This window comes from Agelaius phoeniceus, chromosome Z (genome assembly GCF_051311805.1).
Source record: "Agelaius phoeniceus isolate bAgePho1 chromosome Z, bAgePho1.hap1, whole genome shotgun sequence".
Classification (NCBI taxonomy): Eukaryota; Metazoa; Chordata; class Aves; order Passeriformes; family Icteridae; genus Agelaius; species Agelaius phoeniceus.
Window position 1 is genome coordinate 25,205,310 of NC_135303.1, and position 27,740 is coordinate 25,233,049.

Here is a 27,740-nt window from a genome sequence, read left to right on the forward strand (position 1 = left end):
AGGACTTGATGAAAAAAGGAGTTTCTTGTACCTTATAAAATGATTTGCCTGTGCAAGATATATGTTTTTCTTTGAATAATCAGAACAGAAAAGTGGGTTCTATGCAGGGTAGAAAAGCCTAGTTTATTGAACAATATGTTTTGGACTCAGATATTCCCAAGGACACTGTGTGAAAAACTTTGTCCTTAAATTTGTGGTGTTGCCTAGAAGAAAAAAACAAGTTTTTGTTTAGTTCAACTCAGAGAGAATTTTTCCTGGATTGACTATGTTTTCCACCTTCACATTTTTGAAAAACACATGAAGGATTTTCTATCACACTAGTCTTTTCTTATCTCTGTGATCTACAAAACAAAAATTAATTACATTACTTCTAATGTACTCTGAACACATTAAAATGTAACCTCAGGTAGCTTGTTTTTAATGAATGCTTTCCAGCTCTGGTAATTATTCTCATCAACTTTCTAGTAAGAAGGGCTTGGTTTGTTTTCAGAGATAGCAAGTCTGTCTTTACCTTCAGACCTGCCTTCAAGTACGTGAAGGAGCTCCCTTAGAATCTGGATACCTGCCTGCTGAGAGAAAGCAGTTTTACAGGTAAGATGAGGAGGTCTTAAGCTCTGTTCTCCACTTAGGAATTCGTAGTGTCTGCCTGGGCAGATTGTTTCAGCAGCATGTGCTTCATCGAGGTCTCAGCTCACTGAAAAGGCTGTTGCTTCTGGTCATAAAAATAAGTAGTGTCATTTTCTCTTTGCGATGAATCCTTTCATCCAATCATATTCCTGTATGCAAATATACCATGGCTGGTTCAGATAAAAAGCACAAATAAAGCCAAGGGCTCAGTCAGGGCAAAAATCACTGTATTCACTTTATACCTTATTTCACCTGTGTTTCAGGAACATCCTCAAACTTCTCAACTGCAATCATGAAGAAACAAGGCTCAGATGGCAATCCTGCTCCAGTTATGCCAGCGCTGCCAGAACCATTAAAAGATCTGAAAATTAAGTACACCAAGGTTAGTAGCACTTACTTTTCCTAATCTTTCTTATACATTCACTTCAGACAGTAGGATGTGCTCACTTTAACCTTATATGAACTATGGAAGACACTGTAAATCAGTGCTTAAAATGTTTATACTGGCTAAATTATGATTTTACACATATTAGCAAGTGATATTCAGTGATCCTTTTAACCTAATTTAAAGCACCTATATGTGCATGCATGATAGAATTGTTCCACATTCCACTTGGTGTGGGTGTTGTTTTTTTCCCTGAAACAAATTTTCATCAGTGATAAATGTACCAGAAAGTACAAATGGAACAAAGAAGGAAATGTTTGTACTATATTATTTTTCAAAACAGTGAATTAAAACAGCAAATTAAAATGTTAGCATATTAATCAGATTCAAATAATTATACCAGATAAGCTTACATGGAAAAGGATGTGTGAAAACAAAACTAAAATAAATTAATTCTGATCAGATGTTTACATTAGAGAAAATGAATCTGGTTTTGAATTTGTTTTTCAGGTAAAAAAGTAGCTAAAAACTAGATATAGTCTACTGATCTAACTATGTAATATTACCATAAACTCCTTGAAACAGAAAATTCTTTCCATATAGAGTTAAAAATATGCAGATAAAAAAGAACTTCTAAATCCAGACTTGTGTTTCCAGCTTTAAAACACTCTGCTGGTTTTATACCATAATATTGTATCATTGCACACAGATATCTGCTAGAACTTTGGAAAAGTGTTGACAGAAACTTTGCCCTCTGAAACATTCAGGTTTGAATTGATCAGAAAGGACATCTTAACTCTGGAGATTCTTGGTTACTATTCTTTTCTTTTTCTTGATATCATTGCAGGGGAAATAATTTTATTTTCTAGAACCACTGCTTAATTTCTTTTCCTAAAGTAGGTATTCATCTAAATTAGTTCTTTTAAATTCCATGCTATCCTTTTTCTCTAATGGAAAAATCTTAATCATATTCCACTACATGTCTTTCTTGAATAAATCACACAGGATCTTACTTTGTAAATATTTAACAGGAAAGATATGTAGTTCTGCCATGCAGTGGCCTGCTACTGCTCTTCCTGTCTCAAAAAAAGAATATTTTACTCTTTGATTTTTTTAGTTCTCTAAAGGAAAACAACTAATACAAAAAAAGCACCAAGTGATGTAACTGAATATGCAAAACACAAATTCCTGTAAATATTTCCATCCTTCTAAAATATTTCATTATTAAGAATCTATTCTGTTAGTACCAAAAAACAATCAAAAGACAGCCAGCATTGTTGAAAAGTCTAGTTTGTAGTGTACAATCAAGGAGAGTGTCACATAATAAATATTTATTTTGCCTTGACAATAGGTACCATTTCCTTAAAAGCTGCATATAAATTCTAACTGTGTAGAAAAGCAATGCCCTTGTTTACAAAATCTAGCACAGGTCTGTTGAGGCTTGATTTTTGCAATGCTTTTCTCCTCTCTTCAAATATCACATAGGATTGTTTGAAAGCCCCAGAAGTGTATTGAGGGATAGGGAGTTGGGAAAACAGAAATGTCACCCCATACATAACACTCATCCCCCAATTTAATAAGGCCTTTTCACTCTTGTGTACCCATCCCATTCCTCTCCCATCCCATACAAGTTGGAACATGGGATGTGGGCGACTAGTAACACTGGAAGGATCAAGATGAGGGAAGCACTAATTACTGCTGATGTATTAACATTTCTGTCTAAATCAGCTAGAACCAGATCCTTCATCTTCGTAACCTCCAATTTATCTTTTTCTACCATTGCATAATACCAACAGTTATCACAAAAGGATCTGAAGAGAGATCTGCAGGAGAAGTTCCAAGGACTCTCTTTACTTAACAATCTCTCTATTTTATTTTCTGTGTTTGGGATCATTTAGGGCTTTTCACAAGTTTCATTAACTAAATGATCTATAGATTGGTATAGATATATTTCAGAGTAAGCCTTTTGCATATCATATAACACTTAACACTCTTCATGAAATTTGATTTTCAGACATCAAATCAAATGTATTTTAAACACTGAAATTGGCTTGGATTTTGAACCATAAGGTACTCTTGAGTTGGTTTCATATATGAACCTCCTTTAAAGGTATTTCCATTAACCCAATGTGTTTTGGTAGCTACCTAAAAATGTGTTAGTAAATATTTTACTTAGTCAACACTAAGGAATTAGACAATGATTACTTGACAGATGCTTTCTGTCATGATGCTTTCACATACACTAAACCCTGTAGTACTCCTTTAATCAGAGAAACTAAGATTAGTTAATTATTAGGTTGTCAAATTGCATGAGGGGAAGAAAAGGGCTGAACATTCTCTTGCTCAGCCACATGTGGAGTATCAGGAAGTGTGGAAGGGTAAGACACTCTAAGTAAAGAAAAATTATAACTGAACATTTAATTGCTGCAACCACTAGACTCAAAAACAAAGGCCAGGCATAAAAGCTCAAAAATGTAATAGGAATATCTGGGGAAAATGAGCTAGAAAGTTACTATAGAAACGTACTCTATTTAAGATCAGCTCACTTTGTGGACACAGAGTCACTAAGTGGAAAATCAAGAAAGTTACATAATATTTAATAGGAAGAGTATGTTCTCTGATTATTAGTCCATTGCAGCAGCAAAATGTAATTCCTGCATAAATAATAGCATATTGCAATAGAGAGAAAGAAAGTTACATGCAATATTAGCCAAATATAAAATTCTTGTAAGGAAAAACTTGAGGGGGAGAAAAAAAAGAGATTTAACACCAGCATCTATATTGACATGCTTCTTTAAAGCTTAAATTTTCATCCTCAGGTATTACCTTAAGAAATGCCACATATTTTAATTTTATTGCTCAAAGAATACAGTGGGATTTCATAATATAATTTTAGACTAGTAAATTATATGAACTTCCAGCATTTGAAATGAGCCTTGTCTTGGGCCACAAAACTTTAAGGCTTAGATGTATCTATAAAATTTACTACTAAGTAAATTTTCATTGTGTTATTGTACTCAAGAATCCCTGAATGGCTGTCACAATCTATATAAGCAGGAGTGAGCAGGTACAACAGTTATTCAGCACTGTGCACCACCTCACACAAGTGATGCTGAGCTGCCTCCAGCACATGTCCAGCCTTGGCCCTGGTGTCTCCTCATTGTTCCTGGCCTGTAAAATCATGCTCTTTGTGAAATGCCCTGCTTCACAGTCCACATGAGAAAGCTTGAGACCAGTCAGATGAGCAAGGGCTGGTGATTACTTTTATCTCTTTAAAACAGGAAACTGGGCTCATTTGAAGATTATTGTCAAGAAAAGTTTTGTAATATCCACGGGCAGATTTGAGGTGGGAAGAAGCTTTGCTTTTTTTCTTATACCGTTTGGAAAAATTTGGAAAGTTTGGAAAAATTTCTGATATCTAAACAGAAGGTAGCTTAGACTTTTATTTCCATGTTTAAAAAGCTATCCTTAAAGCTAAGTTAGGCAAGGTCACTTTTCTTGACTACACACCTTTCTTGACTACATCCCTGTAGGAATTATAATGTAAATCAAAATTAGTGAATTATATAAAAATTCCTCCCAAACAAAGAGTGAGTTTATTCAGAAAGATGCTGAATATGTGACAGCAGAAATTTTCTTTCAAATCTGTACTTTGTTATTTTGCAGAGGCACTGAAGCCTGAAACCCTGTACAGACTGCATAGCAAAAAGTTATGCTTCATAAGATGATGGTACCTAATGTGAAGACCCTAAAATTTCTTTCAGCAGAGCTATGGTGTTGTTTGTCAGAAGCAAAGCTGTACAGACTAAAACGCTTTCTTCCTTCATGCAGCTCAGACACAAATATGGCACTTCCCATCTAGCAGATACTTCAAAATGAATTCAAAATTCTTTCAAAGCATTCCAGAACTGAAGGAAAAGAAACCACTGAGATGGCAAAAAAAACCCAAAAAAGTCAAAGTTCAGGTCTTGTGTCTCCATTCTCTCTATTCTCTGCTCAGGTCATCTGAGTGACAAAAACAACTGTGTAAGCAAGGACAGAAATACTGTAGACTTGCAGGTAACCTCAACACCAAACGGATGGTATTAGATAATTTGAACTGAAATCAATAATTTCAGAAATGCAAGATTTTATTGCCCATGACATTCAGGAATAAAGACATCAGTTTTTGACTGATGCTGTCTGTGCTTTATTTAAAATATGAAGCTCCAACAGTGTAGTTTCATCTGCTGGAAATCTGTATTTTCACTTCTACTGCAAAGAAATCTGAACAGTCATTTACTCTTTGGGTTGTTGAAACAATAATTTAAAAAATCTTCTCTCCTAAAATTCAAGTGAACAGTTACAAAACATCTGCATCAATATTCCTAAATCATTGCAAAATAAATTTAGCCCTGAACCTGGTGGGCCGTAGACAGTCACCACAGACAACCCAGTGCACAGCACTTGCCACAGAGGGGTAGGTCCTTTGCATTTGTGTCTGAGGAGCTGTCAGTGGAGCTCTGACTCACTGACAAAACACTCTGACCTATTGCAAGGTGATCCCAAGCATTGTTGTCCTCAGCAGGTCAAGGCTGTTGCTAGAGGCTGCTGTTAGCTGGTACTTAGGTGCTGCCTGGACTTAGAGATCCACATCCTGTTTGCAGAAAATACTCCACAGCATTTTATGAGCATGGCTGCATGAGTACAGCTGCCTGAAATGTGTTAATGCAGCTTACATAAGAATTTCGTTTTTCCTTTCCCATCTTTCTTACCCCTATTTTGCAAGGCCACTATCTAGCTTATGAAAGACATATGGGTAGTTTGAATTATACAACTCTGATACAATATTGTGTGTGTGTGTATGTATATATATATACATACACACACACACAATATATATACATATATAACACACAATAATATATATATATTATATATAAAAAATATAATGAAGTTATATTTTAAACAAGAATGGTATTAGAAACATTAATAAGAAATATATTCTAAACTAATATTATGGGTGATATTGATTGGTGCAATAAATGTAGTATTCAAACAAGCACTTTAAATATTTCCAAAAATGGTATGTTTTTCTATTATTCCTTTCACAGACAGATATGAATTTGGAATACTGTAACATCATAGCAGTGTTATGTTAATATTTACCTTTTACTTTTTCTCTTTTCTTGGCAATGGCTTTTGTCATATTAACCATTTAACTGCTGTCTCTGTCCTTTTACCACATTGGAATTTTGTGTGGGTAATCTTATAACTTGCTTTATCACCTATCAGAAATTTCTATGGACTTAAATATTTATTTCAGACAGCTTTTGTTAAATCAGGAGTTTTCTGGTTAGTCCTGATGGTTGGAGGTGGCAATGACACTATAAAAGTTGCCCACATAATAACAAGCAGAAAAATACAGAACTGTATTAATACAATACAGGAATATATTAATATATTAAAAGATTATTTCCACATCCACTTATGGATAGTAATTTTATCAATATTGATGATAAAATTATATTAATAAAGTATCAATAAACTATTTACCAAGTATTAACAACTACTCAACCAGTTTTAATATTGTGCAGAAAATTTATTCCCTGAAATCTGTGACATATTTATGACATGTGGTTGTGGTGGAAGGATTTTTTCCTCAAGTTTCTGTGACAAAAAGCATTTATCCTGCAGTTCTGGCATCTTGATACTGTCTTGCCATGTCTTGAGTCAACCATCATCTACTTTGCCTACACCAAAGTGTTTTCTGGTTTTCTATTTCAAAGTTCCTGTTACTCTAAGCAGCAACACTAGGTTCTTTGTCCTAATGGAGAGTACTAGCTGATCTCACTGCTAGACTCCTGTGCTAACTGTGGGTCAAGGTGCCTTGACTCTAGAAAAAATCACAATTTGAGCTCAAAATATCTAGTACAGTGAGTCAGAGCCTGGCATGTCATTGCAGGTGAGTACAATTAAGATCTCACACACATGCCTAGAATGCAATGGCACTGGGAGCCACTGAGAAGGGAGTGCACTGGCCCACCAGCATCAGGAGGGTGGACTCAAGGCACAGGTGGCACAGCTTAGCATGGCACACCTGCTTCAGCTCTGACTTGAACCCAGAGATCACAGAGGGTCAGGCAGAGAAGGACAGGTGCTCTTAGCTTTGGACTGGGTACTGTGTCATGCCCACTCCAAGTGTACAAAGCACTTATTAGCAACTTATCCTCATCTTTTCAACAGCTGTGCATTTATCGGGTCTTTTAAATTACAATTTCCTTTCTGCTTCAAGGTTAACCTGCAGTTAAAAAAGAAATTAAACCACTTTGATCATTTTACCAACAGTGCCTCAGAGATGGCAGACTCTAGAGTAGTACAGATCTGGTGCACCTACAGGTAAGACCCAGGTTCTGCTTTGCATTTGTGAACAGAGATAAGTACATCAAATTTCAGCCAGAGGTCCTTTTGTATGTCCTAAGCACACAGAACCATCTGGGTGCAATTCTGTGCCATGTGCTCTAATATCACCCTACTTGAGCAGGGAGATTGGACCGTATGACCCCACTGCGGTTCCTTCCAGCTTTATCCATTCCATGATTCTTTACTCATTCAATTTATTATGACAGGGATTCTTTTCAGTCTCAGCTTCAATTTCAAAAAGCCCTGCTATTGCTTTTGTTTGTTTGGTGGTATGGATTGGTTTAGTTTTTGTTGGGATTTTCTTTTTTTGGCAGGAGAGACTGAAGATAAGTCAAAGAAAAGCTAATTAAAACTGTGATCTCCAAGATATTCTTAATTCAATGCACTATACTTACTAAATCCGAGGACTGGTTTACTTCTGTCAGGCCACTTAACAGAAAGGGCCTGCATTGTTACCAACCCTGTGAGCATGGGAAACTCAGGTAGTTTTCCATAGGTCATTTAGGGCTGAACCTCCCTTCTACTTCAGAGACAGGAAGGACCACTTTACAACAGCATATTTTTATGACATGAAACAAGATAAAAGTGCAATGAAGAGAAAGTTTCCTCTCCAAAGGAAGTGAATTTTAAAAAACTTGTCCTGGTTAAGTGTGAATGTGATTACTTATCTCTTCAGAAAAATGTAATAACAGCTGTCCAGTTTTAGTTCAGACATCTATCAATCTGGCAGCTCTCAGCTATGAAAGGTAGGTTTATTCACTAAAACATAAAACAGACAACAGGTATATATGTTTTACTAATATTGTTGCACTCTTTCTTCTCCTGCAGATATTTATAAACAATGAATGGCATGATTCAGTCAGTGGCAAAAAATTTGCAGTCTTTAACCCTGCAACTGAAGAGAAAATCTGTGAGGTTGAAGAAGGCGACAAGGTAGGGTTTTCTTTCTTGCCCTTAACTGTAACTTTAATTTCAGTGCATCTTAAAAGTAGGAAGGCAAGCAGCAATCTGTGTAATGTAAAAGCACCTCAGATGGACCTACTTCATCCTGTATACCTTCTTTCACAAAATCTTTTTTTAATAAACCATAATATTTTTTGTTAACAGATGCTGAAAAACTGCTTTACCTTAGGCTCATATGAGAAAAGTTCTGAAAAAATATTTTTTACTGATTTGTTTTACTAATATTATTGTTTCTTTTTCTTATCTGTGATCATTGACATCTAAAAATTTAGGTGGGATTTTATTTAATTTTTCTGTTATGTTTTCTTCATTACAAATTAATATAATCTTGTTCATTACACATTTATATAAGGCTTTTCCTTATAGAAAATATAAAAAGGACAAATACCTACCATTTCCCACAAATTCTGTGATGATCACTACCATGAGTATTTTTAGCTATATGTAGTCTCAGTACTGTCCCCTACAAATATTTTGTTTTGTGAAAAATATATTGGAACATAGTCCTAAAAATTACTTTCAAGCTGAAGGTAGCCTATCAAATAGTCACTAATTCCACAAAACTGACCTCCTTAAAGCATGGTGAATCAATGAAGCAGATGACTAAAAATATTGTTCAAAACTGCAAAGAAACTTTTTTTTTATTCTTATGAGATTCTGTATTGTAAAGTTTCAGATAGATGCAATCAAAGATATAATGAAAACCTAAGCCTTAATCTCTGTATTTTTGTTACATTACGTGTGTTACTCATAACCTACAACTATTCAGTTATCATTCATAGTTTTTGTAGCTTTCTTTCCTTAGAAACTCTCCAACAATTCATTAAATAAAAGAGATAATACTATTCAAAACACAGGTTTGCTTTCTCTTCAATAATTTTGCAAACTAATGTGTAATGACAACTGTTATTAACTAAATTGCCTAGTGAATTGTGCAGATCTAGTAAATTACACAGCCATTATGAACCTAATATGCAAGAGGCTAGACTTCAGATAATGAGCCAAGAGATTTTAGGAATTTAATTTGTGCATACAACAGGGTTGACAAAGGGCTGTCCACTGCCTTGCAGTGGTATTTTAAAAAACAAGAGGAGATTACAAAGAACAGACATATATGTGGGTGGGAACTGTTTTCTTCCAGTTTGATGGCTCTTTCAAGCTACATTCCTAATCCTAAAGGCCCCTAGTAATAATAAAGCAGCTCACCTTATAGTCAGCATATGTAAACTAAATGTGCTTCTGTAAAAAATCTTAACTGTCTCAGACAGGAGTTTTTGTACTCATAGTGTAGATTTATGTAATGAAATTAAATTTCATACAGTTGAAGAACAATCTTTTTTTATTACTTTTCACTCACTGCCCTCTATTATTCTTATATTATTTTTCTCGGTTTTTATTATTTCTGCACTTCTAGTAGAAAGAACACCAGACAATGTAGCTTTAGTTTATGTCATTCATGTTCATATGATATTTTTTCCCCTTCTCCTTTTCCAGTTAAGTCCAAGCCATCACCCTTGAATCCTATTGCAACAATATAGAAAATTTATGACAGGGGTCACAGATAGTGATAAGGTGATTGACGACATGCTGACAGATTCTGGAAAAAATCAATTCTTAATTTGGTATATTTTAGGTACCTGGTGTCAGTATCTGATACTGACTGGTTAGTATCACTCTATAGTAATGGCTATGTTATTCATATAGTTCCTTCCTATCTTTTCCAAAATTTCCTGGAAAAACTTTTGGAAGTTATGTGGCCTTCTGCCTCACAGGTCTGTGCTGGGCTTTCCACTAACACACCCTACTCACAGCTTCTTAAAATTAGTTGATGTCTAACAATATCAGTAAAAGATTCAAGATCTAGTTCATGTTTTAAACAATTGACTGTAGTGTTGACTTAGTCGAATTTGCTGATCTAGTCAACCTTGACAATTATTCTCCTGGAGGAGATACTAGCAAACAGCAGGACAAAAAAAATGTTTGAAAGATATCCTTCAAACATTGATTGCAAATTTTTTCTGGGAGATGTAGCATATATAGTAACTCCTTTTTATTCTTTTTTTCCTCAAAATGTTTCATTTCTGACAAAAAATCTGTATTAAATCTCCTTTCTATGTCAACAATTTTCATTGGTAAATTTTACAAGAATATTTAAATACTGAAGAATTCCAAATACTAAAAGCCTTTTTTCAATAAATTTTAATTGTTTTTCCTTAAATCCTGGAATACCCTTTGCACAGAATAGTTTCATTGTAGATTTTTCTTCCATAATGGAAACCAAATGATAAATAATAAAATACGCTAAAAAAAATCAGTGGACCAATGAATTAGCTGGTATATGCAAAGACAGTGCTTAGACTTCAAACTATGTAGGCTTAGCTTTTTAAACATGCCTGATTTTTAATTTTTAAAGTAATTTTATACATAAATATTTCTTAAAACTTTCAAAAATAAATTTATTGGTTTGTCTTCCTCAATAATAAATTTGTGTTCATTTTATGAAACATCCTAAGGAACAGGTTTTTCTAACCTGGTCTTCATTGCCCTGTAAGATACTTTCAGATGAGGAGTAATTAAGCATTTACCTTACAGACTCAGGCATTTCTTTCCAAATGAAAGAGATTAAATTCTACCATTAATGCAAGTGCTTGATATATAGGAAGAGCTTAAAAATCTAAATTTTACAAATAGAGTTCTCTATATATATTTTTATTTTGGAAATTTGAGAACCCATCTGTTTCTCATAGAATTTTACATTCCTGAAATAGCAACAGAAGTGTTTGAAAGAAAATAACCCTTATATTTAACATTACTTGTACTAATTTTTATTAGATTGGGGATTTTTTCTCTTATTTCAACTTTATGTCAAACTTATGCTAAACTTCACACATTGAACAGCAAAGAAAGGCTTATGACAGAACCAATTATTGATCACATAAGTGTTTTTGTTTTCCTCGCAGGCAGATGTAGACAAGGCAGTGACAGCAGCTAGAAAGGCTTTTGAGCTCGGGTCAACCTGGCGCACAATGGATGCTTCAGAGCGAGGAAGGCTCTTGAATAAACTAGCTGACTTGGTCGAAAGAGATCGTCTGATTCTAGCTGTGAGTATGATATGTGAACAAAGGGACACAGAGAAAAGTCCCATTTTTACAGAGAGATACTAGAGAGTTTAACATGCCTGCTCTTTGGAAAGCTGGGCTGTCTCACTACTTGCTCTTTTTCTCTTAGCAAATGGACCTCTCTAAGCTGGCCGGCACTCTGGTCTATTAACACCCCATATCCACAAAGTACTTGAGTATTTGATTAGCTTTAAAGCGATACTTAAGCTGCCTTAACTTAAACCACAGTAATTTGAGTCACTGATTCTTAAGAGCACACTAACGTTGATCCCATGGTTAATGCTTGTCTAAACCAAAGTCTGAATCAAGGCCTAAACTCAAATCAAAGCCTGAATCAAGGCCTAAACTCAAAGCCTGGCTCCATGCTTCTAGACGATACAAGTCAGAACTGGGAAAATTTTAATTTCATTACTCTATATTTTCTCATCACTGCTCCTTCATTAACTCCAGCTTGCAACTAGCAGTGAATGATAAAGCTTAAGGAGAACCAAAGACAGCAATGGATTATTTTAAAAAGACCAATAACATGAGTGCTGGGGAATGATGCCCTCTCCTTACAAACCACTGTGTACTGGCTATTTTACCAAACTTAACAGAACACACATAACTTGTAATGTTCTCACCTACAGATTGTGCACTAAGGCAAGAAATTACATATAAAATAGAAATACATCACCAATTTGATAAAGGCTAGTATCCTCTCCTCTTTGCTTTAAACTCCACTTATGATTTTATTATTAAGGTGACTTCTCTGCTATTTCCAGCACATTCTGGAATTAAAACTTAGGAGGGATAATTGTTTGTGCTGAAGATGAATCCTGGTTTTCTGTAAACAGCATAAAAATTTAGAAAAGGAGGAGTATCCAACATCCAGGATGATCACTCAGACTGATCTAGTTTGAAGTATTTAGCCATTAGCCACAAAACACACTGTAGATAAGCTCATAAAATTGAAACCTTCAGATATGTAAAATCAGCAAAGCATCTGTTGCCCATTATACAGTAGAGTTTCTCAGGAGAAACCTTGTGTGGTTGGAACTCATGTCCTTTAAAACGTTAGATTTGTGTTGAGAGAGACAAATTTTAAAGAGATCTATATTCTAAATAGAGCACCATGGCCTCTTGTCCATTAAATAATTGGGTGAGCTGGCATTTCTTTCTTCATTGTACAGTCTAAGGCATTACAAATGCAAAGAAGATACAATCTTTTTTCCCACAGGAAAGATGAAACATTGAATTAGGTTTTGTTTACATTTGCCATTTTCATAATATAAAAGAATTGCATTTCTCTGGGGCCCCTCCCAAATCTCTATTTTACGGACTTCATTTATATTTCCTACAACCTAATCAACTTATTAATTATTTCCCTTTACAGAAAATGTATATATGAGTAAAGTGCTTCCCAGATTTTGATGAAACGAGATTTTCTCCACTCAGTTTATCCTACCTGCAAAACAAGTACTATAGAGAAACACATACTCCTACAGACTAGAGATCAAAACAGATGTCCAAAGCTCATTACAAAGTCATTTTCCTGTGTTCATGCATTTGACCAGTATGAAAATTATTCCATTTCAGTGCTTTATTTGTTGAAAAGCTGCTTCAGAGGCTCAGCAGACCTATAGATAGCCAACTGAAAGAGTAAGTCAAAGCAAGGTACTGGAAGAGCTGCTGAGAACTGTGTTACTTAGAATTCAATCTCTTGTGATGTTGAAGAGATGTAGAGATTTCATAAGTTTGAGGTCAGGGAAGAATTTTCTCCCATGTCCAAACTGAATGACAGTGCCACATATATTGCCTGGAATGGCAAGGGCATATCTCATTTAATCAGTTCCTTGTTGCTAAGAGCCATCAAGCAATTGCTGTCTTCTCTGTTTGTTCTGTTCTCTCCCCAAGTATGGTATCTGAAATGTGTCCAGTTAACTAAAAATGTGGACTTCACAGGGGAGTTGTTGGTGAAAAACTTTTCTTGAAGGATCAGTCTGTTGATCTGACTGGAAATTATAAAGAATGCCAACCTGATTATATCTTGAAATTATAGTTTAGATCTTAAAACTATAGTTTGGGCTCTTCCTGCTGAACAGGTTTGTTCATAGAGTTGAAGGTCTTCAATCTCTCTGTTTTGGAAAGCTTGAGAAAAATATTCTTGAAGCATCAAAAATATGTTGACACCATTTAAGAACTTTTCATGATCTTTATGTCCCAATATTCAGGCGCATGGAAAAATTAATCCAGACCACATTCCTTAGATTTGGCTGGAAAGTGACCCTATTTAGAGACTATCTTCTATATAAGTATTTATTTTTCATAAGGAATTTTTCTCACTTAAGAATTCTAGATGGCTCAGATCTTTCCTTTGCACATCAAACACTCAAGGTGTATTTAGGGGTATTTAGGGTATTTTTTACAAGACTTGAGCTTGCTGATATTTTATTTACATCAGTTATTTGCACTATCTCCTTCCTAATCTCTTGATCTGTGCTTGCAAAATATTTAACATAAAGTAGAACTGTGTAACTGATTCATATGGGTGAGAAGTTTTTTGAGTAAACCTTACCACTACAAATGCATTGTGATCATGCTATCTGCATAGCTCAATACAAATAAACCATCATGAAAATTTCTCACTTTGAAATTGCTACATTCAGTTTTTCAAAATGTGTTCTTCAGAGGGGAGTAATCTAAAGTTTGTTCTAAAGCTGAAATCCTCAAAGTGAACTTCCAAAAGCTAAATTACAAAGCACAAGCAAAAGAACTATTATCAGTATTTGATATTAACTGTTTAATTGCTGTTGTCTGCAGACAATGGAAACCATTGATGGTGGGAAGCTCTTTTCCACAGCCTATCTAATGGATTTGGGTGCCTGTATCAAAACTTTACGCTACTGTGCAGGCTGGGCTGATAAAATCCATGGGCGTACTGTTCCAATGGGTGAGTAGTTCCAAGATAACAAAGCTACAGAACTGAGGCCAACACAAGCTGTAAATAACTGACTTTTATCTGAAAGTTGTGCAACACAGAAAATATTTTCAAAAGTTTTTAAGATAGGCTATTAAAGAGTTGTCATAGTTCTCAGTTTAAACATTTAGTGTAAGTCTTCACATTTATTTCTTGTTCTATACACTACTAAAAGTATTGTTTATGAACCAAAAAAATTTAACCTGTGCATACATCTAAGAAATGTGGTAGGCTACTTTTGCATAGCAATGTATACTTTATACAAGGCTACAGTAGTGAGGCCTGGGTGTCTACATATTTAAGCAAAGATTAGCACAAAGCAGTAATATTTACTTCAGTGATTGGATAATATGCTAGGAAAAGTACTATGAGATAGGAATGAGGAAACAGCACTTGCTAAAATTTCATTCCATTCCCTTTCCCATTAAGCAGCTCTATGAAAACATTGTCTCTCTAGCTACCTCTTTCAGCAAGGCCAAGAAAAGAATGGTAATAAAGAAGGAATTAAGGAAAAGGTAATAAAGAAGGAATTAAGGAAAACTAGAGTGATAAATACTTCCAACTTCTTTGCCTCCTGTAGACCTTCTTACTAGGTTTAATGGAACACATATTTATGTGAATCAAAGAGAATTTTATATTTAATGGATTTGATTTAAGCTAAGATCTAATATTAAAAAATGTCTGATATGTACCTAGGATTTAAAAGAAATGTTTTTGAAAGAAAAAAAAAGGTGATAAAAGAAAGAAAGAAATGAGGAATGCTTATTGGTGTGCTGTGCATACCATATTGAGAAACAGGGTTGTCACTGCAAAAAGACAGTCAGACTGGAAAAATCAAACCTTGGAGCTATGAAGCAAGTAGACATTGAATCCAGATGTACTTTATAGCTTTTTGCATAGTTTAGATTTTGAAAATATCATTTATAAATAAAATTGTATCCAGCTAAGTTTGGTACCCTACTTTATCATCTTTGTGATTTAACTGTTTCTGATTTAACTGCTTTGTCTGAATGACTAATTTATTTCTTTTTCCCCTAGATGGAAACTTTTTTACATTTACTAGACATGAGCCTATCGGAGTGTGCGGCCAAATTATCCCAGTAAGTTGGAACCACTTATGTAAATACAAATGTTCCTTGCTACAAATGGAAACGCATTTGAAATTTTGCCTATGCTAATGCATTTGTGAAACATTACTAACCAAAACTTTTCAGGTCCTGATAGAGATGATCCTGAGTTCTGTAGTTCTGATTCATCAGTGTGTGATGAGTCACTTTGGTCCAACCTTGTCCCTCTCCTCCCTGTACATGGAGAGAAAATAAATCTCAAATAGAAGTTTGACTTATGAAATAATTTGAAAGATGAAATTGTGTTTTGTTGAAAGAATTAGAAACAAACATGTAGGAGAGTGTAATATTTACAGTCTATTATATTTAAGCCTATAAGCCTATAAACAATAAGCTCTTTAAGACCTAGAAGATCTGTTATGCTCTGTACAGCATTCAGACAGCTGGATCTTTGTTTATGGCTAAGACTCATTTACCATGATGGTGGTACAAGTTACAACACAAAGAATGTGTCAGACAAAGCCCCTGTTTAGCACATCTGAATTCCCAGTTTTGAACTTGCTCTTTTCAACTGAAGTTTCAAAAGGCCTACCTCAGTCTGATATTCAAAACACTTGAGGAGCTCAAGTTCTATATTTATGTGTGAAGTCTATGTAGTTTTGGTGGGTGAAAATAGTTATATGCACTAGGCTCTCCTAATCCACCCACCACCTTGCACACAGTAGTTATGAGCAGCCTCACCTAACATGCCTGACAACTCAACAGATTCTGGAAGTCATCCTGTCTATAAGGTCTGCTCAGACATGTGGGTCCTGCTCATGTTCCTGACATTTTTAAGTTGATCTTGAAAATTTGCTTTAGACACCACATTGGTTTAGAGAACATTGTTTGAATATGGTTGTATCCAGTCCCTAGAAGAGCTTGGGAAACTGCTGGTTTAGATCCCCTTGTAGGTCAGACACAAGGCATTTCAAGTAAAACACTCAGTCAAGCTAAGATAAAGAGCTAGAAACACTAGATGTGGCCATTTAAAATATAATTATCTCCTGGAAATACAAGCAGCAGATAGTACAAACACTGACTTCCCTTATAAAATGTTAAGTATTTCTTAGTATATCTTCATTTTCCCTCCATCGAAATATGAACCAACAAACTACAGTTTTCTATATAAACCAAAACTGTGAGGACTATGTGTATGTTGCAAACTACTTTTGATAGCTGACAATTTCCACTTCCTTTCACTTATGCAGCTGTATGTACAACTGCATAAGTTGTATGTACAACTTCAACAATGAATATGCAGAAACCTTGTAATCCCTCACTTTATATTATTTATGCTCCCATTATTTTTGGGGCTGGGGTGAGTCTGAAAGGAGACAAGGAGAGAAAAAAAAGAAGCGTTGCATGTATATTCCTCCTAGCTATTCTAACATAATAGATAACTTTTAACTGCCTTTTCCCCCATTTCAAAAAGGTATCTGTTGAGCTGAGGCTCATGGCCTCAATGTCACCCAAACCATAGTAAGTATTCTCAAAGGGACAAAGCTGTTTTCCCCTGGTCATGTTGTCCCTCACCCTGCAGAACATGGGATCCAAAGCATTCAGCTGCTCTTCAATCTGCCTGAACTGCTTACAACAGACAGCAGCCAGTGAAACCTCCAGGGGAGAGGGCAGGGGCAGCATTATGTGTTATTACCTTCTTTCCCTTAGAAAGCTGAATTGGTGATGGATGTGACCATTCAAGATAGCAAAACTCCCAATTGCACTACTAATCCAAAAACTGCCTGCAATACTTTGTTAAAGGAGTACACTCATTGTCTCTTGAGCTTGTAACTAATACCTTGGATTCCCTGGACTTACACATACACAAAAATCCCCAGTTTGTACTACATGGCTTGCCAATTGTTTTTTTCAAAACATCTTCTTTCTGAAAGGATTTCAACAAAAAGCTTAACCACCCAGCTGAAAATTTGCACTATTATAATAGAAAAAGCTGAGGTATTTTGGTGATGTATTAGAAATAGGATAGACTTTCTCATCTGTCTTTCAGTGGAACTTCCCATTGGTTATGTTCATCTGGAAGATTGCCCCTGCCCTTTGTTGTGGAAACACGGTGGTTGTCAAACCAGCAGAGCAAACTCCACTCAGTGCCCTTTACATGGGATCCTTAATTAAAGAGGTAAGTCACCAACAACAGGGTTATTTGCCCCTCTCAGAAGTGTAAGAGTACACTGCAGCTGAAATGCCACAAAGGTAATATAAGACAGGCTCATTGCATGCCTAATCTTGCACTGTGGAACTCACCTTGCTGTAAACCAGAGAAGCCAAACCAGGGCAAAAGCATGCATATCTTTCAGCCTAGTACACACACAAAAAATCCCACAACATCAATTTAGTAAACTCCATTCTTTAGCAAATATTTTTGTATTACAAAAGCACAGTACCTTTCAGAGTCAAAAGCAAACAAGGAGTCAAGTGCAGAGTATTTGGAGGTGGGTGGCAATGACTTTATTAGTACAGTTATCACAGAAAAGAACCTGTTTGTACAGCTTTTTTTTTTTTTTTTTTAACTGAACAAAGTTTTTATCCACCTAAGTTTATTATTAACAGGGAGCTGTAAAATCAAGCTGGTGACTGCTGCCAAACCTGTGAATTCTCTTCACACAGAAACTGTGAGAAGACACTTTGTGCTCCTGAATAAGGGGTGTGCTAGTTTCTTCAGAAAGCTAGTGTCTCCAAAGCTATTATGCTCAGTCCAGCAAACACCCAAAGAGAACAGTTAAACAGTTTAGCTTTCTTCCCAATAAAATCAACAAATACAATCTAAGTTGTTCAAAGGTTGGCACAGATGTCAATAATCACCCGTGCAGTAACCTTGCAGAGTTTTAATGGAAGTGACTTGGCACATTTTATAATTCTGCTTTAAAACAGTGATTCAGCACAGCCCACTGATTGGTTGTGTGTTAATATTACACAGAAACAAATTTTTTATCAGACTGGAGCCATGTCCTGCTCTTATTGCATCACATAGTAAATGCTATTAGATAATACTGGGGAGGAGAAATAGCTTTTAAAAATATGAGAGTAACCTTCTCTATCAATTTTTAACAATAAGTATCCGAAAGTGTATTTCTCTGAAAAAAGTAACTTTACAGGAAAAATAACTCAATTCTGTTCTGATCTAATGAAATATCTATTGTGATATTCTGATTTCTTGAAAGTCAAGCTCAGAAGTGGGAAATGTGACAAATATCCAGAATAAAAAAAGTACATTGGATGCCAAATCCCTGACAGTGGTGACTTCAATAGCTGCTTTGGACTTACGAAAATATCTGAAGGTCTAATTTAACTTTCTAGTTCCCAAAATCCCACTTAAAAAATATATATATATAGTCTCTTCTGGTAACCTTCACTATCTTGCTTAATGACACTCACAAGTCTCCCTTACTAATATATAGAGAAGAGCTCCTAAAACAAGCATGAAAATTAAATGCTCAAAGGGAGATTTCTCTACACAACTTAAGTAAGAAAGACAATGCTCAGCAAATGGAAAGAACCTCATTGTCTAAATTTCAGGGTAAATATTTATCTGGAAAATTAAATGAGCATAACAAACATTGACAGACTGTATCTGAGCATGAAACTGTAAGGAATAAAAGTTGCTTGAACAAAAGTAACAACCTGGTATCCAAAATACAGGACATGAGTTTTAGGAGCTCCAACTCACCACCTGAAATTCACCATTTTCCAAAAAAAAATGGAGTTTTAGCATGTAATTCCAAAATCCTGTTTAGTGTTATAAAGAGACTTATTGAAGTGATAATGCAGGATATGAATCTATTTGATATTTTAATTCCGTGTTCCTCAAGTGTCATTGAGATTGTGCAGCTGCTTCATAAACCAACAAAATTCCATCTACTCTTCTCACATCCTTGAAGTTTGCCTGACAAGCTACTGGAAGAAAATAGCTTATTTTGCTGTGAATGGAACATATCTAATACAGGATTTATGGGAACTAATACATTTGTTTTGAACCATAGGAAAAGCTTATTTGCATAAAAAATGTGCAAGATATTGAAACTATGCCTATCTCAGCCTGCTTGTTCATGCTTGGTAGCTAATCTGCCTCTTTTTTGCTGTAAACTCTCGTTACCCACTATACTTTCAACCTACATCCAGAGTTCCATCATTTTTCTTAACTTCAGTAGCAGATCATTAATTAAATTCCATCTAGCATGGACATAAATGTGCAGAAGTCAGCAAGCACATCTGTTGATTCAAACAGTTCTAATGAAGCAGACATGAAAGTAAGCAATATTTCTTTATACATCTGAGTGAGAAAATTTTTAAAAATATTTCTTAAAAAATGGCACTGACAAAGAATGAAAGTAATATATTCTTTGGGGGAAAAAAAGAAAAAAAAGAGTTCAGTAACCTAAAAGACAGGTGAAAGAAAGAGGGTGTAAATCATGTGAGAATGAAACCTTGTGGGGCTCTAAGGCTGAGAATAAATATATGGCTAAGAAAAGATGGCTGGAGAACTGAAAAGGGAGTACCATGCAACACATGTTCTTATAGTTATAATTCTCCCCCAGATTTACAGGATTTTTTTCCAATTCAGGCAGGATTTCCACCTGGAGTGGTGAATATTGTGCCAGGCTTTGGACCCACCGCTGGAGCAGCAATTTCTCACCATATGGATATAGACAAAGTAGCTTTCACAGGCTCTACAGAGGTACTATAATCAATGCAAGAAAATATAAGCAGGAAATGTGCCCCTCTGATTCCCAGCAATGATTTAATGTCTAACTTATTCTGTGTAATTATTTTAACTCTCTTCTTTCTTAAGGCTGCTGGTTTGTTAAACAAAGTCTGTTTAATGATTTGTTGGTTATTATTAACTTTAAACATATTTAAACAATGTTTGTATTGCTGGAAAGACCTTTAAACAAAGGCAGTCTGTGAGATACAGTAGATCCTAGTATACCAAGGGTATTTTAAGTCTTTACTCCTTCAAACCAAAACTTTTTCATAACATTCCTTTTTAAAGATATTCTGTTATCTTTGAGTTTAATAACAGCAGGATGACAGGAAGGTACCTAGGAAAGCTCATTCTTCAGTCTGCACACGTTTAGGTGAGGTGACAGATTTTTTGTATTTCATTGATACTTAGTACCATCTGGGTGGTCTGGGTGTTTGAATATGTATCTGTTTAAAAGGAAGGTTGCTGTTAATTTTCCCTAAGCTTCACTCTGTGAAGTGCTATAATTGAATATTTCTCATTGCAGGCTATATATAGGATTAAGGTTTAGCTATTTCTTTGATACAGTTCATTATATTGTCTGTCTAAATGCACGCTAATGGAAAAGCTGCCATCTGGCCTCTTAACTTCTTGGATATAGACTCCAAAGATAAATATCATTGCTTCATGTCAGGGATCAGTACACACTGAGTGCAAGAGCTATGCTTACTCTCAGAAACCTTCATCTCTACAGTAATGGGAAATGAAAACAACCCAAAACCCTGACATCTGAGAAATATCCCGCAGATGTTACCAATAGACAGTGACAACTACAATTCCCAGTGCCCAGTGATCCTCCAAAGGCAGATGGACCCATGTATTCTAGAGTTTGGTGACTGTTCTCTTCCAGCCGTGCAATTTAGCAATGAGAAATGATGGCAGGAAGGCTGACAGAGGGAGAAAGTTTGCCTGATGGTTGTTACACACAGGCAGCTAGAGTTCAAAGCCACAAGAGCTACAAGCAGATTTTTTCTTCACAGCTTTTCCAGGGCAATTCATAGTAAGTAGTTCCTTCAATTCTATCATCAGTAGAAAAAGGCGGGGTAAGGGTCCTAGCTTGCAGCGTTCATTTCCTGCTCTTCTAGCATCCAAGAGAGAAATTGAAACAAGGAAGAGTGTCCATGCAGCCAATGTAGATTGTCTCAGAAACTTTGTGCATTAAAGAGCCTTCTCATGCATAAAACAAAGGAATTTTAACTTAATTGGGAGTAAAAGGTGCAGCAGCAACCCGTGCCTGCTTTAGACTAGAGATACGTGGAAGTAGAGTGGTAGTAACCAAAAAAGTACCATGTATCTTTGGCAGTTAACATTACAGGGGGAAATTCTTCTAGAAAACATTTCCAGCTCATAGGGTGCCCTGTACGCTGACTCTTTTCAGTTATTTTAACTTATTTTTCATTTTATTACTGGGATAGTACAAATCTCTTAACTGATTTTCGCTTTTGAGGAAATCAAAAAAGTACTTAGAGGTCATTACGAACTTTTTGACATGAAGCTGTCCTCTTCCTACCTTTTAGGTTGGCAAACTGATTAAAGAAGCAGCAGGGAAGAGCAATCTGAAGAGAGTTACCTTGGAACTTGGAGGAAAAAGTCCTAACATTATATTTGCAGATGCAGATTGTTAGTAGCAATTTTATTATATGAACTACTACTATTGCAAATCCAACATGCTTTTTCCTTTCTTTGTCAGTAAATTATTTTAATATTTTCAAAAAAGAAGTAATTTTTAATGTTTTCTGGTCATGCCATAATTTTAAGTTAGATTGCCACAAAAATCAATTGCTCCTGAATAGATGTGTAACTCTGAAAGCCTGTTCACCCTAAATGTAATTAATGATCATCCTAATGAAACATGAATGAAGACTGAAAAGAAGATAGAAGGATCTTAAACAGGTTTATTAACTTCCTGTCTGAATACTTTTGTTGATACTCCTGACAGGGCAAATAATGTTAAATCTACAGGATTTCTGAATGTGTCTTCAGCTAGATGTACCATGATGCTCTTGAGAAGGGTAGTTTGGACATAAGTAAATGGCTCTATATCTGTGTTTTGAAGGGCCATAAAAATAAAAAGTGCTAGAAAGGGAAATTAGATGGGTGACAAAGGTTAGTAAAGAATTTATTATGTGATGATTCAGGTTTATGATCTGATGAACTCTGCATTTCTTTGCAGTGGATGCTGCTGTGGAATTTGCCCACATTGGTCTGTTCTATCACCAGGGACAATGTTGTATAGCAGGATCTAGGATTTTTGTGGAAGAGCCTATTTATGATGAGTTTGTTCGTCGGAGCATTGAAAGAGCAAAGAAATATACTCTTGGGGATCCTTTGAAACCGGGTGTGCAGCAAGGCCCTCAAGTGAGTAATATTACTTGTTTTCAGACTAATTCTGTCATGACACCACAATTTGACATCCTACTAAACCTACTGTTGCAGAAGTTTAAAGGCTAAGTACAGTTTTGTAGAGGTTAGTCTGGAGTACAAAGAGGAAGAAATCAGAGTGATTGTCGTTTGTGCCAATAACACAGGCCTAAGATCTCTTTTTATTATTGAAGGGAAGCAATTATAAAAAAACTATAATGCTTTGAAAAAACCCTAATGCAAGATCTGTAAAAAGTGCACGTACAATCACCTATGTCATGTTAGAACTTGCTAACTTTTCATTCAGATAGTGCCACTATCAGTGACTAGCTTGAAGAAATAAGAGTTTCAATATCTTTTCCCCTTTTTCAAGGCACTAGACTTTTATTATGCTGCTTTCCATTTTAGAATATTACACAGTTAAAATGCAAGAGGTTTTTTTTTCTCCTTTTGTTAAAAGATCATACCAACAGCTTTCCCATCAAATGAGCGTTAAAATGCAGCATTAAAAAGTATTGCTATCACAATGCTGTGAACTCAACACTGTTACAATAGTTATCTAGTCTTATTCCCACATCAGCTTATACTGCAAGACATGGAATAAAAGCATGGAAAAAAGTGCTGTAGTAGAGAAAAAGAAAAAGTAGGAGACAAAACCACTCCCATGCATTTGATAGAGTAACATATTCCTTATTGGTCATCACAGTCATTTTGAGTAATAAAAGACATCCAGTAAATTGGAAAAAAATATACTCCAAGCCACAAAATATATGGCAAATTTAAAAATATTATTTTGATACCCTGGAATATATTTTGATACAAGAAAATTAATGCAGCAGAATGAATTTAAAAGTCAAAGGACAGGAAAACTCAAAAAAGTAAACTCCAACTGTGTCTGGTATACATCTAATATAAAATTAACAGAAATGTTCTCTCATATTATTGTGGCTTTATTGAGTTTGAATTTCATGCTAACAATTTAAATGAGAGATGTAAATACACTCTTACTAAAAAATTAAGGAAGTTAAACATGCGAAAAAAACAATGATGAAAATATTTGAATGAGCATAAAGACTCTTTTCTCCTCCAGTCTCCTAATTTGCCTTTTTTGATCTATTTTTATCCTTAGCAACCTTTAGCTGAAGCTTACTTATTTTACAGATTAGAAAATGTACTCCTTTTAGAACTGGTATGGTCACATTTAATGTGAAATTGTAATTATGGGTGCAGCTTCATTTCTTTTATGGTAGTTATGTTAAATATCTCTCTTTGTCATCAGATTCCTTGTTATGCTTTCTAGAGTAATGTTTTCTAGAAACAAAAAATAATAGCCTGTATCAGGTCTATTCACTGTGGTGTATTGCCACAGAGAAAAAGCCATATTTTTCTCCAGCTCAGGGTTTAGGTTAATAAGTTAGAAGACCAACTGTTATCAGTGTGTATTGTTTTCATTCCTGAAATATCTTTTCATTTAGATTGATAAGGAGCAATATAAAAAAATCCTGGAGCTAATTGAGAGTGGAAAAAAAGAAGGAGCCAAACTGGAATGTGGAGGAGGTCCATGGGGAGACAAGGGTTACTTCATCCAGCCCACAGTTTTTTCTAATGTTACAGATGATATGCGCATCGCCAAAGAAGAGGTAAATAAATCTTCAGCAGTCTCTTCTCTCACTGGAAGTCATCTGTTTAAATATCTGCACAAAATATTCATTTAGAAGGTCAAGTGACTACATGAAAATCCTCTCATTAAACCTGTTGTTCCATCCTGGTGGTGTTTAAAGTGCTTCTGTTGTTTTCTGGTGCCCATTTCACCAGATTGCTCAAGGAGAGAGAGGAGTATGAGGCTGCTGTGCTAGCAAAGGCTCCTGCATAGATAAATGCTGAGGTTTGGACGTTTGCATTGCTCCATACTGTCCATGTCTCACATATCAAAGTCACAGTGACCTGTAAACCTTGGAGGCACAACTTGTGAATGTTTTACACTGCCTAAGGAGCCACTTAACGTGGTGCTTGTGTGCACTAGGCAGCTACTTTGCAATGTGAGAAACTAGGTGGATTGCGCTTCCAGAGGCATTTGTTTGTGGCATTTCATTTTGCCCCTGTGGGATTACTTAAATTAGATCAGTTTGCAGATGTGTCTACACTTCAGTGAAGAATCTGCTACTGTCCCAGCTAAGATGACAATGCTAGGGAACCAGTGACTGCTGGAACCAGAGACATTTGAGAGTGCTGAGCTGCCGTCTGAGCTGGTTCTCTACATAAAGACTCAAAGTCAAGTCAAGACTCCTTCTCTGTGGTTTTTTTACATTTATCTTAATTAATAACTGCTGCAATTGGGCTGCAATTGGTGTCCATTATACTACTTCATATTATAAAGCTGATGCAGCCTCCTAAACATATTTACTACATCCAGCAAGAGCCAACAGCCTGAGTTACACCACAGCATTTAGAATTAATTGTGACAGGAAGAGGGTTGTAAAACATGATAGACCTGTACAAGACAGAATTTTGATTGTTTCCACCACACTATAAGTCAAGTAGGAAACAGCACAGTTACAATTTTTTTGCAGTTCTCTTAGTTGCCCTTTGGTCAGCAGTACAAGAACTAGTCCTTACATTATTTTAAGTGTAATGAACAAAGAAGCTGTGAGTAGCCAAGACAGTTTAAATAATATTAATGTTTAAAGAATGAGTTTTGAAGCTCACCACTTGAGCATTGGAGAAATGTTCAGTGGTTTTCTGATCTATGGAAATCAATCCTTAGAACTCTAGTTAGAAACCAGCACTGACTAAAAGCTCAGTCAAGTAGAAAGCTCACAGTCTATGGAAATAGAATTAGTTAGATGTTGTAATGCCTCCCTCAGCCCACATAGTCTTGGTGTCCTGTGATAGGCACGGGCACCTCTAGCTGAGAACTCTGAACAATGGTAGCAGGGGAGCTGAATCTGAAGGACTATTTTCTTACCTGACACCCACATGGAAAGCAGAATTAGTTGTTTCCTTTGGAGTGCATTCTCAGTTGTGCAGCTACCTGCAGGGATAAAATTCTAATAATAAATTTAGATGAATGAAAAATTGAAAGTCTTTCTTGACTTTAAAAATAGAGCTTGTCCAGAAAACACAAGTTTGTTGGTAACCAGTATAGATACATAGCACACTGTGATACCATGCTAACTACCTTTATGATGGGTGTTTTTTGATCACTGTTTATTTGTTTTTATTGTTCATTTGTGGTTTTAGGAATTATTTACAATAGGTAATCTTGAGTTTTTTCATATTGCAAAAATCTTTATGCAAACAATAGTATTTTTTAGAACTTTATTCACTCTTGACTGAATTAATTCAGGAATAAGGCCATCTGACAGAAGTAAATTTAAAATACCTCAATTACTTCAAAAAGTAAGTTGTTCTAGTTCATGTCATATGTTTACATGTGTTTGATACAGATATTTGGACCTGTTCAACAAATCATGAAGTTTAAAACCATAGATGAAGTTATCAAGAGGGCAAATAATACCACCTACGGCTTAGCAGCAGCAGTTTTTACCAAAGACATTGACAAAGCATTGACATTTGCAGCTGCCCTTCAGGCTGGAACAGTATGGTAAATAAAGTTTTTTTTAATTCTTACTTTAGATCTGCAGGTGTCAATACTACTAATTGTGAGACATATTCACAGTATTTTGGGTGGGGTTTTTTTAATATTTATTCTTTGTCATCTTTATAGAGGTAGATCATTGTCTCTTCTGTTTATCTTTCCCATATGTTTCCCTATTTTATGTGTTACTAAATAATTACTTCTTGTTAGTCATCATACAATTTTATGACAAACTTAGTCCAAAAAAAGGAAATTTACTTGCTAAAAAGAAAAGGAAACAAAAGAAAATTCTGTGAGAGTGCCCTTTACTTCAGGATCTGGGGATAGCCCAATGGATAATTAATGAGATCAGTTTTGATATTGTGTAAAGAAGTTAATTATGTGAAGTTCGGTGGCCATTAACCTGGGCAGAGCCTTTTCCACTCCTGTAATGGGAAAGGTTGATAAAATGTGATTGAACAAAGAAAGGATATACAAGCTGGGAGGACTACTACAAGGCCAACTATTTCCAGCAATAGAAAAGAAGAGGCAACCTATATGGAGCTGGAAAAAAAAAAACTAAGAAATGAAAGAGTGAAAGCTTGGAGGCATAGCAGGGTCTAATGACAATCACTGACAAAGACCTGTGTTTCCCTATAGTTATTTCAATGCATCAGAAGGAGAACAACCAATTTTACTTGAATGCAAAACCTGTGTCCAATTTACATTTTATCTGGAAGCACTTGCAACCAGCAAAAATTCCTGCTCAAGTCCTGTGACCTAAGAACATATGCTTTCCAAAAATAAGCTAACAATCTTGCCTTCAGAGTTGGTATTCTTTATATGGAAGAAAGTTTAGAATAGAAGTGGAATATTTGGGATTTGCTCTTACATGACTGGTGGTCTAGGAATCCTCTAGCTATGAACAGAATCTCTTTTGTTGGAACCAATTGACTGGCAAGGAGAATAGAATATAAGATATGAAAATAGAGAATATTTAATTTGACAAAGTTGTAATACAAAAAAAGCTTCTCAGCTAGGAAATGGGATGCACATTCTGCCAAAATTCTTCATACCTAAAAAGTTGCCTGTGAAATTCCTTTCTTACTCATTATTGCGTCTTCATTCTCAACCACAATACAGAATAAGTTTTAACTGAGTAGAACCCAACAAAACTTCCTAAATATATAGTGAAGTTATCCTGTATTTATCTATTGGAAAGGTAGATAAACTCTTCTGCAGAACACTTATCTGTGGACAACCTTTTGTGAGAGAGCTTGTATACAAATTAGAAATTTTATTGCAATGATCAGAGAAAGATATGACTTTCTCTCAGCTTGAAGACCCTTGCTGAGTTTTAGTACCTTGATAAGAACTGTAGTTGTTTTTGATGCTTCATTTATCTGAACTTCAAACTACGTATATTTTTGCAAGTAAATACTTAGATTTATGACAATGCAGTTTGTGACAATGACCATA

The 27,740-nt window shown here is 35.4% G+C and overlaps 1 protein-coding gene across 1 annotated transcript in view; it reads left to right on the forward strand.

Annotated features, from left to right (window-relative positions):
- The first annotated feature begins 502 nt into the window (after window positions 1-502).
- Window positions 503-27,740, forward strand: part of ALDH1A1 (aldehyde dehydrogenase 1 family member A1) — a 30,053-nt gene continuing 2,815 nt past the window's right edge. The window contains exons 1-12 of the mRNA XM_077171817.1: window positions 503-591; window positions 891-1,009; window positions 8,243-8,347; window positions 11,338-11,478; window positions 14,299-14,428; window positions 15,494-15,555; window positions 17,573-17,701; window positions 20,144-20,257; window positions 21,841-21,943; window positions 22,497-22,681; window positions 24,160-24,324; window positions 26,131-26,288. Coding sequence (XP_077027932.1) covers window positions 920-1,009; window positions 8,243-8,347; window positions 11,338-11,478; window positions 14,299-14,428; window positions 15,494-15,555; window positions 17,573-17,701; window positions 20,144-20,257; window positions 21,841-21,943; window positions 22,497-22,681; window positions 24,160-24,324; window positions 26,131-26,288 — 1,382 coding nt within the window. The 5' untranslated portion in view covers window positions 503-591; window positions 891-919. The remainder of the gene's footprint in view (window positions 592-890; window positions 1,010-8,242; window positions 8,348-11,337; window positions 11,479-14,298; window positions 14,429-15,493; window positions 15,556-17,572; window positions 17,702-20,143; window positions 20,258-21,840; window positions 21,944-22,496; window positions 22,682-24,159; window positions 24,325-26,130; window positions 26,289-27,740) is intronic.